Genomic DNA, 18,629 nt, shown 5'->3' with positions numbered 1-18,629 from the left:
AGAGTGTACGCTGGTAGGGCTAGTCTCAGTTAGGGCGCTGGTCTTTGACCAGAGGGCCACCGCATGAGCGGACTGCAGGGCATGATGGACAGTGGTCTGACTCAGCAGTGACAATTCTTATGTTCTTATGGAAGGCAGGAGAAGAGAGGGACAGATTTTGGAAATGAGGTATGAAAGAAAGAAAAAAGAAAGAAGGGAGATGGTGGACAGGAACAGAGGGTAGGAGAAGGGAAGAGATGAAATGCCTATAGATGTCAGGGAATGGAGGAGGTGCTGCCCATGGATGGAGGGATAGGAAAGAGCTAGAAACTAGCTAGACTAGAGAAGGAGGCATAACAATAGAAGACAGTTGGATGTGAAAGATAGATATTGGGCAAGGAATGAAGGCAAAAGGAAGAGAAGAAATAGTGAATGGACAGGAGGCCCTGGAAACAGAGTGCAGAGCACAGAGAAAGGAACGCAAAACTAGAGAAACGGAACAAAGTGCTCCTTTTATCAAGCAGCAGAAGAGGGTTTTAGTGGGGGCCAGTGAGGTAAATACTCCAACACTCATTGGAATTGAATAAGTGTTGGAGCAATTACCTCTCTGGCCTGCACTAAAACCCTCTACCACTACTTGATAAAAGGAGCTCAAAATGATTACAAAAATAAAAGACAACAAAGGTAATAAAAATGATTTTCAGCTTTGTAATTGAAACAAGTCAGTTCAGAAAATGTATTTCCTGCTGTCTATAGGAGGTTATTTTATGCGATTAATTGTGTGATTAAAATTTTTAATCACGATTAATTGTGTGATTAAAATTTTTAATCAATGTGCAGCCCTAGTAAAAATAATTGCATGTTCTGAAAAATTGAACTGTCTAGGTTTTATGATGAGTAACCTTATTATATAAACTAAGCAGTATTCCTGCTAAGAAATTCACTACTGGCCTACATGTTTATACTAACAGAACAGGTGATGGACATCAGCTGCAAAAGGATACCCCTAGCAGTTATCTTTGCAGAACCCTCCCCCCCCCCACCAATGACATGGAAGTTGTCAGCTGAGATACAATAATCCTGGTCATACTTGGAGAAGCATACAAGAAACAGTTTCAGATGTGATCTAATACGTGTAGAACTGGTCTTTCAAAACATCCCTTATTGCATATGCGCAATCAGATTACATGTGCAGTGGCCAATTTAATTTGCCAGCTGCCCGCTCAAGTTGGGGTGGGAGAGAGAGAAATGATCCCATCTGAAATCACGGGCTGCAATGGGTCCTGAGGAGTTCTCCCTTAATTTCACATTGGTCAGTTGGCATATGAAATAATAACGCTGCTGCACAGGAGCAGAATTTTCAGTGACAAGGGCAAACCACTGGTGATGGGATAGCTGACTCCTCTGCATATTGAGAAGTATGCCCATGCACATGTAGAAAATATTACAGCAAATACCAACCCCAATGGGGCAATGGGGGATTAAGTGACTTACCCAGGGTCACAAGGAGCAAGGTGCTGAGGCTGTAGCTTTAACCACTGTGCCACGCACTCTTATGGCTGACATAAGTGCTCAGGCCTATATTATAGGTACTCTATGCATTTTGATTATACACTCGGATTCTATAAACAAAAGCACCTGTGTTCCTTTATAGAATAAGTTCCTAACCAGGCACCCTCTGGGTACCTTTTCATAATAACACCATTACAGGTTAACTCTATATTCAATACATGTAGTTTGGAAAACAGAATGTCAAATCACAGAACACAGTGAAATTAATTATAGCAATGGGGCAAGTCAGGGAAGAGATATATTGCTACCATGTTACTGTGCTGGAAGATAAAGCTTACTTGAAGCATGACAAGGAATGCTCCATGGACATCACCCTTCTTCTCCAAGAGATAGGCAGACGCTTCCAGAAGCTTGTGTTTTTGAGCAATCTGCAGGGAATGAAGGATTTATATTAGATGTTCTTTTTCAAGTAAAAGAAAGAAGAAAAATGACACACATTCACCATTTTTTTTCTAGAAGTGATTTAAAAAACATTTATCTGTCTGACTAAAGGTTTTATGGGACAGCTAAGATATTACCACAGCTTTAAACACCCCAGAAGTGCAAACTTCCATCTATATTAGATACACTGCAATGTCTAATAGTCATTTAAAAAATGTTTATTTATACAAAAGATATTCCATAGCTTCTGTTCTGAATCATCGTATTAGGCTGAGATTTCAATACAGAGCAGATTTCAGAGTTGGGATTCTTCCTAGCATGTAATACTGTAATAAACAACAGCACTCTTGACAGATTATCCAAATGTTTTAAATAAAGATACTTTGTGGACATGCATGAAATTAAACCCCTTTGAGACCCTCAAGGACCAAGGGGGTGATGCATAAAGCTTGGGTTAAGAGCCATGCATTAAATGGCTGAGCACTCTGCAAACACAATGACCAATTTTTGCTCACCAAAGCAGTAAGCTAATTATATGCAAATTTTATGCACACAGAACTCTGCACTAGTCAGAGAGAGCACATCAGATATATGCACACAAAGTTTTGTACAGGACTATGTCCATGTTTAAGCACATAAAAAGTATCAGCACACATCTGTGCATGTGCTGGAATGTTATTATGCATATAAAACAAAGTTACTTATCTGTAGCAGGTGCTTGCAAGGTGCTCGCAAAGGATGACAGAATCCATATTTTTTTATTTTATTTATTCACAATGCTTGATATACTACTGCAAGGGAGACAGTTATGGCTACTATGCAGTTCACAATCTTTCTAAAAGAGGTTAGGAAAAGAGTAAGAGAAGGGGGAGATTAAATTAGAGAAGGAGCCGAAGGACTCGGTGAGAAGGTGCATTTTGAACATGGACGTTAATTTCAGTATTTCATGCAAGAGGTTCATAAGTTGTCTGAGAAAATGACAAGTTTAAACTTCTGTAATGTTTTTAATTTTTTTCTTATAAAAGGATGGTGTTTAGATTGTTGTATTTATTACATGTTATTAGCTTTAATAGAATTTATTACCACCTCAATTTCTTTTGTTTCTGGTGACTTTAGTCATTTTTTTTGCAGACAGTCATAAATTTTATGTACAACCCAAGAAGATGGACACGACCAATCAGGTTAGTCTGTTCCAATGGAACTTCAGCAGTTATAACAGCTCCATTGCCACTTTCTTTAAATACAGAAGTAGAATGAGTTTGCATGTACCTTATAGCAACAACAAATTTTAAATCTGAAAAGATATTTCAGCTACTGTTTCCTGATTTCTGTTTCCTGTTTCTCAAATGTCTTAAGAAGGCATAGCACACAAGCAAGTCTGAAAACTTGACACAATACACATTATAAAATAAAATAAATGGTTCTTCCATGCCCATTACAAAGATCCTTTCATAGCACTTAAGGTTTCCTCCAAATATTATGGTTTTTCTTTGTGAATGGTGTTTCTGTTTTTCCTGAGCTCTTGAATTACCTGAATAGTCTCTTCTATTCTGTAGTGCTCCAAGGCTTTCAGTGCCTCAGTAACATGGAGAGGACTAAATCCACATAGTAGGTCAATATACAACTCACTGACAGCTGGATTCATCAGAGGCAATTCTTGACTGATTTGAGCACCATCTCTGTCAATATAAAAGAAAAAAAAAATAGTGGAAGATGGAAAGAAAGCGATGGAAGCTTTTGTTAGTGTTCAAACATATACATCTCCATTCTACTGATATCTCAACCTGGTCTAAAGTATACAAAACTTTCTCCATTTCCCAGAATGCAATAGCCCAGTTAAATTGAAATTCTTAAACTTAACAACATTTATGTTCCCAGGGCACCTATTTTCAAAGCATATGGATGTCTCAAAGGGCCTAAATGAACGTCTATATGCTTGGAACATCCAAATCCTGATTTTGCAAAGACAGAATAGGGACGTTCAACATTCAAATAGCAAGCATGCTCTGGGTATGCTCTGAGCAGGACTATGGAGGGCCTGCAATTTGGATGTCCAACAGTGAGTACTGAAGAAGAAATGTCCATGTCTAAAAAGAAGGCCTAACTTATTTACACTCGTTTCAGGAATGTCAAGGTTATAGAAAGGTGCTCTAATTAAGTAGCTGTCCACTATCCTCCTTAATCCTTATCTTCCTCCCTCTTCCCTGACAGTGCATATGGTCACTTACACCTGCCTTCTGTTATAGGTAGAATTTTGTTGGAGATGTATACACAATGAATTGAAAATGCAAATTACATGCATACATATTTTTACCCCCAAATCTAAATCCAAACACCTCAGAAATGCCTCCTTTCATGGCAGCTAAACATCCAAATATTATGGAACAATACATAAACTTTCACTTGCACTGATGGCAAGCATTCTTCCGACTGCCTGTTTAAGTAGATACATTGCTTTTTTTAAACATTGAAGTTACTCTGAAAATTGGCCTCAGATTTGGAAAAGCCTATTAATCATCTTACCTCATATATTCTTAAAAGTAAAGGTTTGTTCATAGCTCTAGTTTTGTGGCAAATTCTTCAAATTTCTGTGGCAATTACGTAGCACATTTTCATCAATGTGGATTTATTGGTATACTATGTGACACTTCTTTTTTTTTAAATTTATAAGTCATTCTCTGGCAGTTTTTTGTGCTCAGTTAATTTGGTACTTTGGGAGGAACTAGGAAGGGAAAAGAGATCGTAATGATTACTTCAAAGAAGAGAGGAGGTATTTATTACATAAGGAGAGAGAGAAGGGGGAAGGGGAGGGGATCTCAGGAAAATAAATTGGAAATGGAATCTCAGGCATGAGGTGCAGTTAGATAGAGATGTTCTCCCATTCAAAACCCACTGCCAACTCCTCCCTCACTCCTGCTCCATTTACTCCTGAAGACAATTACAGCAGCAGTATAATGCCTCAGGTTGCACACCCGAGTAGGAGATGAGGAAGAAGAGAAGTGTTCCTGCTGATGCACCTGCTTCTACCACACTCCAGCCCTTGGTTTATCATGGAGATTATTTATTTAATTTTATATCCCATCCTACCAAGGGAGCTCAGGACAGGTTACAAGGCGACATACACAGTAATTAGACAAACAAGGTACAATTAAGCAAACTGAGCTAAAGTAGAGGTCATCTAACACAGTTGTTCATCCTAAATTGGAGATACAGAACAAGGATTTAAACCTATGGATAGTTCATCTTAACATTAGCAATTCCAGTGATAAGCTAGTTTCACATATAGTTTTGCATATAATTGGATCGATTTGAGGCATGCACCAAGAGAGTCTAGTTCAGACATGGGCAACTCCGGTCCTCGAGGGCAGGAATCCAATCGGGTTTTCAGGATTTCCCCAATGAATATGCATTGAAAGCAGTACATGCAAATAGATCTCATGCATATTCATTGGAGAAATCCTGAAAACCCGATTGGATTCCGGCCCTCGAGGATCAGAGTTGCCCATGTCTGGCCTTGTTCAACAGATGTGAGGAGAACATTAATTTGAGAGTTACAGACTATATGGCTGGAGGAGGAAGATTGTGGTTCAGATGCTCTGGTTGATCATACAAGCAATTCCTCAGGAAAGACTGAAGTTTTTGGGCCTTTCACATGGCAAGATTGCATATCTTACACTCACTATTTCTAAGCTGACTAAAGATATATTTCCATGGTAAAACTCAGAAAACCCAGTCTCCTAAAAGACAGCCTTGACAAAAGATCTACAGAACATTGCAAAAAAATTTGCAGTTCAAGAACAAAAGAATTATGAATATTTATACTGCCCTAACCATGCAAGGGCAAAACAAATATTAAATCAGTGGCAGAATGTTCCACAGCACAAAGACCTCTCTCTACAAACAAATCATTTTATAGAAACAACCTACATATACACAGCAAATGAGTATCTCAAGTAAGCACTGGCAGTCATGGCAAGCAGAGAACTTCCAATACTGTGATTCTAGTTCCCTACTTCTAAACAGATTGCAGCAGAATTTCAGGTTAATTACAAATTTGTCATGATATCTTAGACAGGTTTGCTGTACTATAATGTAATTTAACACAGCCAGACTTCCTTTCAACTTAATTTAAAGAAGTATCACCGACTACAAAGCATAAACACAAATCCTTATTCTTTGTTTAATGTGTCTCAGGAAGTGTTATCTTGTTGAAAGTTTTAAATGGAAAGAACGCTAAAAGAGCGAAGGGAAGGTGACCTTCTTAGTTTCCAACAGACATTATGCCCCACGCCCCCCCCCCCCAAAGAGACACTACAAGTGATGATGCCATTCTGCACAGAACTGAAGGAGCATTTTCTGCGTCAGCGTGAACAACGTTTGATCTTTTTTTATGACACAATTTGGCCCAAGGGGCTCAATCAACGTGTGGAATCATGCGCTTTTCACTGATTTGAGATGACAATTAATGGATTACATCACCCTACCGGATATGACAACACCGGATATGGAGGAACTGAAGACATTTGAAATCCAGTTGCTCGTCTTGGTGCCAGTAGTGCATGGAGCTATGATTTTGTATCTACATTAAAAATTCTCCCTGACAAAGCCGTTTTATGGTGAAACAAAGGCCTTGTCAGAGCATATAACAGTGAATGGTGATTGTGACAATGGGTGGTGCTGCAACTAGAAGCGGAGGTCAGATTGTTGGGAGGAGACAATGCTGTAACAAAAGTGGAATTTTTTTAATTCTTTGCAGTTATCCCCTGTGCACATTGGTGAGCTTGGGCCCTTTTGAAATTTATATTTTTGGAAGTGGAGCTTTTTTCCTATGATAAAAAGCAAGTGGCTAGAAATCTCTGTTGATTGCCGGTAGAGAATGACACAGCGACAAATTTTTCCCCATCCCATCCTTGCAAGCTCTGTCCTCATCTACACAAGCCTCAAACACTTTAAAATCATAAGTGTTCAAGGCCTGTGTGGTTAAGGCAGAGCTCACAGGAATGGGCATGTCATTCTCTAATTGCTGGCTCTGATAATAAGGCTTGAGGCTTTTTCTCCACAGTATTATTAAATGTATGTTTCTATGGGCAAACCTACTGCTAGATGATAACATTATATACATAAATACAATTTGAGGATTTAAATGCCTCTTATCATATCTCCCCTCTCCCACCTTTCCTCCAAAATTTACATATTGAGATCTTTAAGTCTATCCCTGAATGTCTTACAATGAAGACCATCAACCATTTTAGTAGCCTACCTTTGGACTGACTCCATCCTATTTAAATTTTTTTGACGGTGCGGGCTTCAGAATTGTACACAGTATTCTAAATAAGATCTCACCAGAGTCTTATTCATTTTACTTATTCTCTTCTAGGTTTACTTATACTCTTCACTCTAGATGTTTAATTCAACTTGGGTAATTTTTCTTTGCTCTAGAACCCAGCATATTTATTTCCAGTAAGGCTAAAAACTAGATTATTAATTTCTCCATCTCTGTGGTTTTCACCTCACTCCTTTTGTCTTCCTCTTCAGATAACATCTTAGCTTATCTTTCATTTATTTTACCTTCTTACCAGTCTAGATTTCCTCTCTATCATTACTTTACCATTGCTGTTAGTATTCTCTTTTGAGCCCCTCCCTTCTCTCTTATCAACCTTTATTCTGACGTTCCTTTCCAAAGTTCTTTCTTTCTCCACATCAGGCCTTTTACTTGTACTCCTACTGCTATCGTAGTGTGCCAGCCCTTATCAGCAATTGAACTGAGCATGCACAGTTATGGTAGCTGAACTCCACCACCAAATTGAGCACTGCTCTGGCAGCATAGGCAGGACTTGCGCAGGAGACCTCTTCAGTTGGTGGGGGCTTGGCATCCCCATCTGCAAAGATATACTTTAATGTGGTAGGGGAAAAATGGAAAGAATACCTGGCCCTTATATTATTCTATGAGGGGCATTTTCAATATGATGTCTAAATGACGTTTAAATCCAAGTCTAGACATTTTACGTTAAGAGTATGAGTCAGTTTGTGTTTGTTTACTTTGTTTATTTATTTTCATACATATCCAGGGAAGGGGGGGGGCTATTTCTGTCCTAATTTGACCTTTGAATATTTACACTTGGGGTGGGTGGGAGCAATGTTCCCTCTAATTTTTCATAGGCTGTGTGCGCAAAAAAATTCATCTGTGTGGATTTTAAAGAAAAACGAAATTGTGTGCGCTATAAAAATGATTGCCAGAAGGCCCGGAGTTCAGTTATGGGCATTTATGGGCAGGTCTTTGAGTTTAGTCTGAATTAACGAAAACACAATGTAATTTTAGTTACACTTTATGTTAGTTACACTTTATGTAACATAAAGTCTCATTTCAATAAACATAAATTATGTTCCATTGAAATGTTTTATTGAGTGCTACCTATAAATAAGGTATCATTGTACTTTATACTTAAAATTTAGAAAACAACTGCAATTTAGTTTTCAAAGTTTTTCCCTGCGATCTTTCATATTTATCCAGTCCGAATGAATTCTGTCAAGATCTGTTGAGCCTCCATCTTGAAGGGGACTCTTAACACGCATCAGCATTTCCAAATGCTCTAAATATAAACGATTCCTTTGTTTAGTCTTCAAATTGTTCATTAGACTAAAACCATGCTCACAATCTAAACTAGATGCTAAGAATATGGCACCAATGTCCATCAATTTTGCTAAATCTGCAAATTGATCATTCTGAAATGCAAATTTCGTCATATCTAGAAAGCTGTTTATCAGATTGCTTTTGATTTTTTCTGCAACAAGGAATTTAAAGTCATTGTATTGCTGAATAATAACACTTTCCTCCGGAAGAAATTGTTTATACTTTAAACAAAGAGATCTGATATGTCCATTTCCGAAGTCAAAGTCGCATTGTGATATTGCTGTACAGTCAAAAGCAGACCATTCCTCAACTTCATTTTCAGGAAATCTTTCACCCAGATGCAAACATAGGATGTTGATGAAGGTTAATATGGAATTAGTATCCACTGAAACTTTTTCTCCAGACCTCATCCTGTTGACAAGAAGACTGTTGACTTTATCACTCCACTTAACTTTGTAGCCTAAGTATTGCATTCGAAGTTTGTTCAATTTACCTTGTGCAAGATGATAAGCTTCCAATGGTATCAAACCACATTTTTGAAATGCCATGGTTAAGGAAGCCAGTTCTGATAAGACATCATTCAAAACTTCAAGTGTAATATGAAATTGTTCACTGTTCAGCTTCTTATAGCAGTACTTTGCAATAGGATCATTATCTTTGTCTTCTTCAAAATATTTTAACAGGGGATCATAATTTTGAATAATTGCTTTAAATGCAAAGTGTCTAGATAACCAGCGCACTTCATTCAGAGGTCTGAAAGCAATTGATTCACATTCAGATGCATCTGCTATTTCTTGAAATTTGCATCGTTTAGTAGAAGACTGACAGAACACCGTGTACACAGTTCTCATTACAATTTCTACTTCTTTCATCAATTTTACTTTCCATGAATCAGAAAGTCCCAAATCTTCCTGATGTGCAACACAATGTTACTGCACTAAATGTGGAAAGTCTTTTCTCAGCTGTGCTGCAACACCATCTATTTTGCCCAACATAACAGAGGCACCATCAGAGGTGAACATAACCATTTTATTCAGGTCAAGTTCATGTTTCCTATAGAATTCCCTAATTGCTGTTACTATTGATGTAGCATCACATGCTTCCAACTGTAGCATCCCACCAAATGATGTCCTATACTCATTTGAATTGACTGGCCGATACTTAAAGTATTTGTTGACAGAAATGTCTGTGCTTTCATCAACAGTTAACGTATGATGCGTTGCTAATTTAATGTCTGCCATACGATCATCTTGCATGATGCCACTGATAATTCCAAGAAATTCAAACGCATAGTTTTTGCTTCTCCAGCTATCAGGTATACTAACATACTTCACCATGTGCTCATTGATATCTTGAACAGAGAGCATTGAGATATTCATCTTAATGGCCAACACAACACTGTTGACAAGAACCGTAATTTCATTAAGACTGGAACGCTTCTGTTCATTACTAATTTGCCTGTTTTCTTTTTTGGTTGGGCTTTCAAGCAACATGTTAACCAGTCCCCCTCTTAAATTTGGATTTTTACTTCTGAGTTTCCTAATACTGTCGGTATGAGATTTACTTGATAGATGGCGTTTCAGAAAGTCCAGTTTCCAAACATCATCCCATATTTTTCCAGTAGAGAATTTTCCAGTTGCTTTGGCATCTTGACAATAACACACACAACTCCATCATCTTTGTCATAGGTAAATATTTCACACAGTCGAACATGCATTGTATTTTGAGATTCCGGTGTCTCCGTTTCAACAATTTCTTCAAGTCATTCAGACCTAAAAGCTGTTGCAGCTCTCTTGCATATTACACTTTTCACCATTCGCGGTTTAGACATTAAGAGTTATATCTAAAGGCAATTTAATAAACGAATACAGTTATACAACCACAGTATCACACTGCACACTATGATTCCACGAAATAAACAATATGGCGGAACTTCAGGAAGTCAAAGAATCGGAAGTGTTTCATATCCTATGGGCCATAGGCTATGGCCCTATGGGGCACGTGACGTGTCAAGTTCAACTGCCAAAGATAACGAAATCACGTGAATGACTTAAAATTTATATTATAGTGCTTCAATAAATGTGATAAATGGGAAATTGGAACAGCTGGTCTTCTGCAACATTTCATTTTAGCAGTGAAAATCATTTTAGGCAAAAATTTATTTTTTTGTGCGAGCTATTTTAATGTGTGCGCGGGTTCGGCAAGTTGTATGCGCACACACAAGCGCACAGCTTAGAGGGAACAGTGGGTGGGAGGATGGGAGGGTATCCCAGACTTCAAGAATAAATGGGATACCTATGTGGGATCACTGCGAGGGTCATACCAATGAATAGGGTCACTAGGATATTGACTTAATAGTGCAGGTCAGTAGAGTTAAGGGGGCCAGTAGACTTATAAGGGTGGGTCAATGGTGTGGGCAGAATTGATGGGCTGTAGCCCTTATCTGCCATCATCTTTCTATGTTTCTATGTTTCTATTATTAATTTGAAATGGGTAAGGTTATTGGGAAAATCTATGTTTCTGTGTTTTATTGAATAATCATTGGGTGGGTGGGAGAAAATAGTTGGTTATGTATATTTGTAAGTTTAATGTGCTTTTATTGACTTATTATATGTTATATATCTGTATATTGCACTATTGAACTTTGGAAAATCAATAAAGAATTTTTTAAAAAAAGAGTATGCATCAGTAAAGAGGAATGTTTTTAGCTCTGATTTATAACGATCTAAGGATGTTTGCATTGATTTGCTTTCTCTACCTGACTTCAACTAAACTATTAGGCCCAGATTCACTACAGACAGCGATTCAAACGTTGTTGGCCAATTCCTGGTCGATTTTGAAACAGCAATTGATTCACTATCTTTTTTGCATGCAAATGATTTGCACGGAGGTGTTTTTTTTGGAGGGGGGCAGTCAGGAGTTGGCATTCCTCCTGCCATATTTTTAAACAGTGTGGTGGGAGAAGCGTCGGGTGGCAGGAAGGAGTCGGCATCCCTCCTGCCATTTGGGGGGGGGCGCGTTTGATGGAGAGGGGCATTTTTTTGGACAGGTCTGCCTGTTTTGTATTAATTTTTTTTTATATGAGCAAGATATTTTGTGTGTGTACATCCAAGGGTGCTGAAGGAAATTAGGGAAGTTTTGGTAGCTCCGCTGACTGCCCTTTTCAATTCATCTCTAGAGTCGGGAGTGGTACTGGAGGACTGGAGAAGGGCAGATGTGGTCCCTCTCCACAAAAGTGGAAGTAATAAGTAGGGAATTACAGGCCGGTAAGTCTGACTTCTGTGGTAAGCAAATTAATGGAAACGCTTTTAAAACAGAGAATGGTCAATTTTCTGGAATCCTGTGGATTCACTAGAGATAGGTCTTGTCAGACAAATCTAATCAATTTCTTTGACTGGGTGACCAGAGAATTGAATAGAGGATGTGAGCTAGATGTGGTGTATTTAGATTTTAGCAAAGCCTTTGACAGTGCTCCACACAGATAAATAAACTGAGTGCCCCTGGGATGATTCCCAAAGTGATGGGCTGGGTCAGGAACTGGTTGAGTGGAAGGCGACAGAGAGTAGTGATCAATGGAGATCGCTCTGAGGAAAGGGATGTTACCAGTGGCGTGCCTCAAGGTTCTGTTCTTGGACCTGTTCTTTTTAACATTTTTATAAATGATATCACTGAAGGGTTGTCGGGTAAGATTTGCCTCTTTGCGGTTGATACCAAAATCTGCAATAGAGTAGACACGCTGGATGGTGTGAACAACATGAAGAGAGACCTGGCGAAGCTTGAAAAATGGTCTAAAATTTGGCAGCTAAAATTTAATGCTAAGAAATGCAAGGTCATGCATTTGGGCTGCAAAAACCAGAGGGAACGGTACAGTTTAGGGGATGAAGAACTTATGTACATGACAGAAGAGCAGGACTTGGGTGTGATGATCGTAAGGTGGCCAAACAGGTTGAAAAGGTGACGGTGAAAGTTAGAAGGATGCTAGGTTGCATAGGGAGAGGTATGGCCAGTAGGAAAAAGGAGGTATTGATGCCTCTGTATAAGACTCTGGTGAGACCTCATTTAGAATATTGTGTATAATTCTGGAAGCCGAACCTTCAAAAAGATATAAAAAGGATGGAGTCGGTCCAGAGGAAGCTCCTAAAATGGTGTGTGGTCTTCGTGATAAGGCGTATGGGAACAGACTTAAAGATCTCAATCTGTATACTTTGGAGGAACAGTGGGAGAGGGGAGATATGATAGAGGTGTTTAAATATCTACGTAATATAAATGTGCATGAATTGAGTGTCTTTCATTTGAAAGGAAACTCTGCATGAGAGGGCATAGGATGAAGTTAAGAGGTGATAGGATCCGGAATAATTTGAGGAAATACTTTTTTACGGAAAGGGTGGTAGATGTGTGGAACAGTCTCCCGGAAGAGGAAAGTAATAGGCACTAGAAGAAATACAACCTTTTCTATTTTTGGATCTCAGCTCTGGAACAAACTTCCAATCTTGCTGCGCGCCGAAACCTCTCTAGAAAAATTTAAAAGTTATTTAAAAAGTTACCTTTATAACGATGCATTTGAATCTTAAATCAGATAACGTTTCCCTTCTTATGATCTCCCTATTTACTCTTGGATTCAGTCTTCTTTTAAAGACGTATTTTTAACCTAAGTTACATTTAAATATTAATGATTTTTTTTTTATATACCTTTCCTGATGTTGTTCTTCCTTAAATGGTTTTCTTTTGTTTTTTTTACTTTAAACAAATGTAATTTTATCCCTGTATTCCTTATGTATTTTTTTATTTATGAATATGTTTTTATGTCTATTGTTTAAATGATTCATTTATTTCCCCAATTTTATTTTTGTTATACGCATTGAAAATATTTGATATTGTGTGTAAATCAAAATTTCAATAAACTTGAAACTTGAGACTGTCTGAATTCAAGAGGACTTGGGATAGGCAGGTGGGCTCTCAGAGAAAGAAAGAGATAATGGTTACTGCGGATGGGCAGACTAGATGGGTCATTTGGGGTGGCAAGTCAAATCCGCGCAAGACAAATGCGCACAGTCAAATGCACACAAACATTTTAGCACAAGACAATTACGCACAACACAAATGCACGCAACCAATCATGCACACGATAACCGGGTGAGACACAATCACACGCAAAACAATCACAAGCAGGATAAATGAGCACGAGACAATAAAACAAGAGGCATTCCCGTACAAGACAATCGCTTGCATGCGCAAGACATCCGCACATCATATAGGAAGGAAACACTGGGGACATAGGAAGGAGGGACTGGGGGCACTAAAGACATAGGAAGGAGGCACTAGGGGCATAGGAAGGAGGACCTGGGGGCATAGGAAGGAAACACTGGGGCACTAAAGACATAGGAAGGAGGCACTGGGGGCAAAGGACCACAATATAAATAAGTAAATGGAAACAATACTGAATATTGACCTGCACGCATTTGTCTGCATGCATTTGTCTTGCGCGCTATTGTTTTGCACGATTTAGACCTGCGCACATGTGTCCGCGTGCATTTGTCTTGCGTGATAATTACCTGCGCGCATGTATCCACGTGCATTTCTCTTGAACGCTATTGTTTTGCATGATATAGACCTGCATGCATTTATCCTGCGCTTCATTGTCTTGCGCTCAAATGTCTGCGTGCATTTGTCTTGTGTGAATTTGACAATGAACCGACATTTGACCTTTATCTGCCATCATGTTTCTATGTTTCCTCCTCTGCTCTTCCTGAGTAGTTTATCTTTCTTCCCTCCTTCTGCCTCCTCCCCTGAATCTCCTTCCTTTTCCACATTTTGCCCTCTCCACCAAATCCATCTCTCCCACCCTTTCACCCCCTTCTACCATCTCTCCCTGATCTCCTCTGCCTTCTCCATGTCCTTCTCTCCCTCTCTTGCTCCCTCTGTCATCCTCCAAATCCATCTCTCATTGTACCCCTTGTACCTCCCTCTGTCACCTCTCCCTGTGGTCCTTCTACCCTCTCTGCCGTCCCTGTCCATCTCTCCCTGTCCCTCACAAATCTGACATCTTTCCCTCCTCCCCTTACCCTATTCCTGTGTCACATCTCTCCCACCTTCCCTCATTTGAATCCAACATCTATCCCTCCCCGAAGTCATATATTGCTTCCTCATTACCTTCTACCCCCTCCCCCAAATCTGGCGGCACCAGGCAGCACTCTGGTAGAAGCGGCATCGTCCTATCAGTCAGCTTACCTGCTGGTCGGCTCTCTCTGTCGTGAACCTTGCCCATCTTTTCCTTCCCCCCACACATCTACTTTACATTTCTTACAAATGTTGCTGTGTAGAGGAAACGATTCTCAACCAGCGACTTCTTTCCACTAACCACCCCAGCGGAAACAGGAAGTTTCCAGAGGAAGTGGGGCGGGCAGTGGATAGAAGATGCCGGCGGCAGGAAGGTGCTGAGAATTGGATCTTCCTCCCAAAAACATTTGAAAGAAATGTAAAGTAGACACGGGGGGTGGGGGGAGAGAGCGAGAAGAGTAGATGGCGGGGAATGGTTTGCGGCAGAGAGAGCTGACCAGCAGATACGCTGGCCAGCAAGAAGATGCTGCCTGTGTAGATTCACCATCGGTCCTGTTGCCATCAGCAATTTTGGGGGAGGCCATGCCCTCCCCCTCTCCCCATCCCATTCCGGTGCCTATGTTGTATGGTGAGACCTTCAAAACCCACCCAAAACCAAGTGTACACCACATTAGATAGAGTGGTAGCCCGCTGGGACAGTTAGGGAATAATGCTTTAGTACCTGAATAATTTGTAATCCGCATAGAATTGTAGGATATGCGGAATATAAATTATTAAAAAATAATAATAATACCAATAGCCTTTATGCCTGCAGATGATACCTATAAGTGGGTACAGTGGGATTCAGATGGGGTTTGGAAGTTCACATGTTTCACTACAAGGATAATGGTTAGATTGGGATATGGGCCAGAGTCCCCATCTCTTTGGTTCACTACACCAGTCACCAATTACTCCAGGAACCTGCTTGCTGCTCTAATAGAACTGGCCAAACATCTGAAGCTGTCAGACAGGCAGGTATGCACTGTTTCATTCACATCTTTAGGGGTGGGAGGATGGGGTCGGTGATCACTGGGAAAATTGGGGGATCATGCTTACATCCTTCCAGTGGTCATCTGGTCAGTTAGGGCATCTTTTTGGCATTTATTCATTATTGAAACAGTTCTAGCCCCATACATCAAAATTATGCCCTGGATGTAGTCTTAAAATGTTTGATTATGCCACCTTCACCACGCCTCTAACACACTCCCTTAAGATTTAGATGAACTGCGGATGAACTGCATAGAAATCCATCCAGAATATAGGTTTAAAAAATAGCAAATTAAAAGGATTTGGCAAGAAAAATGTCCATCTTCCCCTTTATGCCGCTTTTTGGACATCTTTCTTTCTTTCTTTTTTTTTTTTTTTTAATGAGCCCTTATATGTACAGTGTAAAACCTAATTCATTTCATTTAGAATCATGCCCTTTCTAAAATGTATTTTTAAACTGGCATACTATATCAACAGTGAATTTAAAATTGCCATATTAAACTGAAATATTGAATTAAGCCATAAACAAATGGAACTGTTGGAGGCAGTGGGGTAGAAAAGAAATTTGCTTCTAAAAACAATACATTAACATTTGAGCACATATATCCAAAGCAAATAAAGAAAATGAACACATTTCAGTATGCCTGTGTTAGATGGCAGAAAATGTGCAACCTCAGAAATAATTAGACATTGAAAGAAATAATGAAACATTCAAAGCGAGAACAACAGTGTTACAAAACTAGCAAACTTGAGGTATGCTATCATTTTCTTTTCCTCACTTATCAGAAATTTCCACAAGAACACTTAGTCATGTTAATTTCCCTAAGGCAATTGCCACATAGGGAAAGAAAAGTCCCAACTTTAAAATAAACCTCTAGTTCACTTAAATGTGCTGTCAAAATCATTTTCCATTAGAAACATTAAATGGGCTGGGGTCTTCTCAGGGACCGACTAATTTAACAGCGGTCATGCCTGGCAGCAAGGAGATAAATATTCAAAGAGGGAACAGAGAGAGATCCATCTTCTGAACTCTATCAAGCACAGCATAATTCTGGCAGGCTGTTTCTTTCCTTTCTTTCTTTGTTGCTTTATTTTTTTTTTTTTTTTTTTTAATCTTTTCTTCTAGTGCTAATATGTTTCCACTGCCATCCTTAGTCTCGCAGTACTCAAGAAATGTTATGATACAACTGATTAATCCTTTTAGCATAAACCAAAACTCCAAAGATAACAGCAAAAAAGACCAACTGACCCATCCATTCTGCCCAGTATTTTTCTCTCCTTGCTGCCAAGGATTTATCTCAGCTGCCCAGCCACAGAGCATGACCATCTACAGAATGTAGCTCCAAAAGAGAGAAGTCAAATTAGACAAAAGAGCTTATCTGGAGAAACCAGGACAACCGAAAAATAAATCAGAAATTTGTCATACTGGTTTCTAGTTTGTTTAGGGGGGTTTCAGTTGTCCTGGTTTCTCCAGAGAGGGACACTTTTTAACTACTGAATGTAACTCAAAGACAGCTTTTGTCATCTTTCTCCACTGTAATTCACTCTTCTGAGTAGCTGAACATGCAAGGCAACATTTTTAGTTTAGAAAAGCACCCTTCTCCTCCCATGGCCAACAGTCACCAATACAAGCATGACTTTGAGCATCTGACCCCATAGATACCTCTGGGGGGGTTCACCAAAGGCATCCAGCCACCACCAACCCACTACCATTGATCTCATCTACATTAACAGCACTTAGCCTATCAGATCTGTCTACATGAGCACCTGCATTTCTGTTATGACTTCTTGTATTATACTAATACCTTACTTGATTACCTCCTGCTTGATGAGGATGGTACAGAGAGGGTGGCTACAGAGAGAACAACTGCTTTTAATCTGATATATCGTCTCTTTCACGATTTTTCATAAGTTATCACCGTTTCATGACATACCAATACGTTTCTCCTGCACATCATATCTAAGGCACATAGCCCACAGTTATAAGGACCTGTAGGCACCAATAATGATGGAAGATGATCTCAAAGTCATTTGGGCAAAGTCTAAACTCATGGGTGCCTGCAGTCACTAATTATGATGGTAAAGGATCAAGTTGTCATCTTGAAAACATTACAAAAAGACCTTGTGTGTCTTCTGCACTAATTTCCCTTCTCCACTAGTAATATAAAGTCATTATTTTTCTCATGAAGATGATACTCTGACACACCATTTACTAGTGCTGCCCAATTCAGGAAAAAATATTTTGATTCGATTCAGCCTATTGAATTGATTTTTCGATTCCAATCGATTCAATTTTCCTGCACAATTGGGTGGTTTTTTCCAAACATCCTGGTGAGTTTATTTTATAGCCTCTTCACCCCCTCTGCCCTCTCCTACCCACACTGGTGTTGTAGTGTAAACAAAATAAACAAACAAAAAAGACTTTTCCTCTCTCTGTTAAATTCTAACTCACGTTCGTGGTCTAATACCAGCTCTGGCAGGATACAAATTTCAAATCTGACACATTGTAATCACAAAACAGAAAATAAAATTATTTTTTTACCTTTTGTTGTCTGGTCATTTTTCAAATCATGTTGGTCCCAGGCTCTGCAACAAACATCTTCAGATAACTTGCTTGCCAGGGTCTCTTACCCATTTGTTGTTTTCTTCTTTCTCCATGGTAACCATCCATCTTTCATTTCTGTCCTCCCCTTCCATTTCCCTTCCCTCCCCTGGAGGTCTGGCATCTTTCCTTTTTTCCACCTCTATTCCCGTAGCTGCAGCAATGGACCCCACCATACCCAGATCCACCGTCTCTCCTTTTCTCAACTACCCTTTCATCCAGCATCTCTCCCTCCTTCCCCTTTCTCCAGTATCTCTATCCCCCCACACCATCCCTTGTGTCCAACTTCTCTCCCTTTCTGTTCCTTCCCTCCCTAAATCCAATTGTCCACCATCTCTCTCCCTCTCCTGTTTTTAGATCTATTATTTCTTCTATCCCTCC

At 39.5% G+C, this 18,629-nt stretch overlaps 1 protein-coding gene across 2 annotated transcripts in view; it reads right to left on the bottom strand.

Annotated features, from left to right (window-relative positions):
* VPS8 (VPS8 subunit of CORVET complex) overlaps positions 1-18,629 on the bottom strand; it is a 755,312-nt gene that overhangs the window by 341,478 nt on the left and 395,205 nt on the right. For both annotated transcript variants that reach the window (XM_033944522.1, XM_033944523.1), the window contains 2 exons: positions 3,464-3,611; positions 1,830-1,919 (listed from right to left, as the gene is read on the bottom strand). In XM_033944522.1, the coding sequence (XP_033800413.1) occupies positions 1,830-1,919; positions 3,464-3,611 (238 nt within the window). The remainder of the gene's footprint in view (positions 1-1,829; positions 1,920-3,463; positions 3,612-18,629) is intronic.

The sequence above is a fragment of the Geotrypetes seraphini genome, chromosome 5 (assembly GCF_902459505.1).
Source record: "Geotrypetes seraphini chromosome 5, aGeoSer1.1, whole genome shotgun sequence".
NCBI lineage: Eukaryota > Metazoa > Chordata > Amphibia > Gymnophiona > Dermophiidae > Geotrypetes > Geotrypetes seraphini.
The sequence above is the reverse complement of the archived record's forward strand: the minus strand, read 5'-3'. Positions and strand labels throughout refer to the sequence as shown.